General features: G+C 64.9%; 1 protein-coding gene across 1 annotated transcript in view; it reads right to left on the reverse strand.

The window, feature by feature from the left end:
* The window catches only part of BOP1 (BOP1 ribosomal biogenesis factor), a gene marked incomplete at its 5' end in the record, with an annotated part of 19499 nt that overhangs the window by 2519 nt on the left and 16373 nt on the right, over window positions 1-607 (reverse strand). The window contains 1 exon segment of the mRNA XM_024741032.1: window positions 23-178. Within this exon segment, the coding sequence (XP_024596800.1) occupies window positions 23-178 (156 nt within the window).

The following is a 607-nucleotide window of genomic DNA, read 5'->3' on the forward strand; positions in this document are numbered from 1 at the left end:
CAGTCTCCGCCCCACGCCCGCACCAGTAGTCAGGGTTGTCCATCTTGTCCAGAAACTGGTCCAGCTCGTCAGGGGTGCGCAGGGGCTTATAGATGCGCCTGCCGTCCAGGTCGTAGCCCACGTGGGGGAAGTCATCATACCACTCCAAGGGCACGTTGCCCACCGTGTTCCGGATGTCCTGGGGCAGGAGGCCAGCATATCGGCACTGGACACCCACTGTGCCCACCCGTCCCTCCAAGCCCCCCAAAAGATACAGACGAGGGGGAAAGGTGAGAGCAAAGGGACTGGCTTCAAGGCTAGCCAGGGGCAGCACCCGGGCTAGCACCCTGACTTGTGCCTTCTCCCTGGGGTGTGACGTGGCAGGGCAGCCGGCACTGTCCCCCACCACCCCCCTGACCCTCAGAGGCGCCGGAGCTGTACCTTCACATTTTCCACTGAAGTGGTGCCAACCCCAGAGCCTCCCCCCTGGATTCCTTGGCCAGGGCTCTGGGCAGCCACAGGCAAGGGTGACCTCATCGCCCGTGGGCTCCCTCCCCTGGCGGGGGGCCTTAGGCAAAACCGGGTAGCCACGGGCAGGGACTCAGGGAAGACCCCACCAACCCACAGC

Source organism: Neophocaena asiaeorientalis, unplaced genomic scaffold (assembly GCF_003031525.2).
Source record: "Neophocaena asiaeorientalis asiaeorientalis breed wild unplaced genomic scaffold, Neophocaena_asiaeorientalis_V1.1 scaffold177, whole genome shotgun sequence".
Lineage (NCBI taxonomy): Eukaryota > Metazoa > Chordata > Mammalia > Artiodactyla > Phocoenidae > Neophocaena > Neophocaena asiaeorientalis.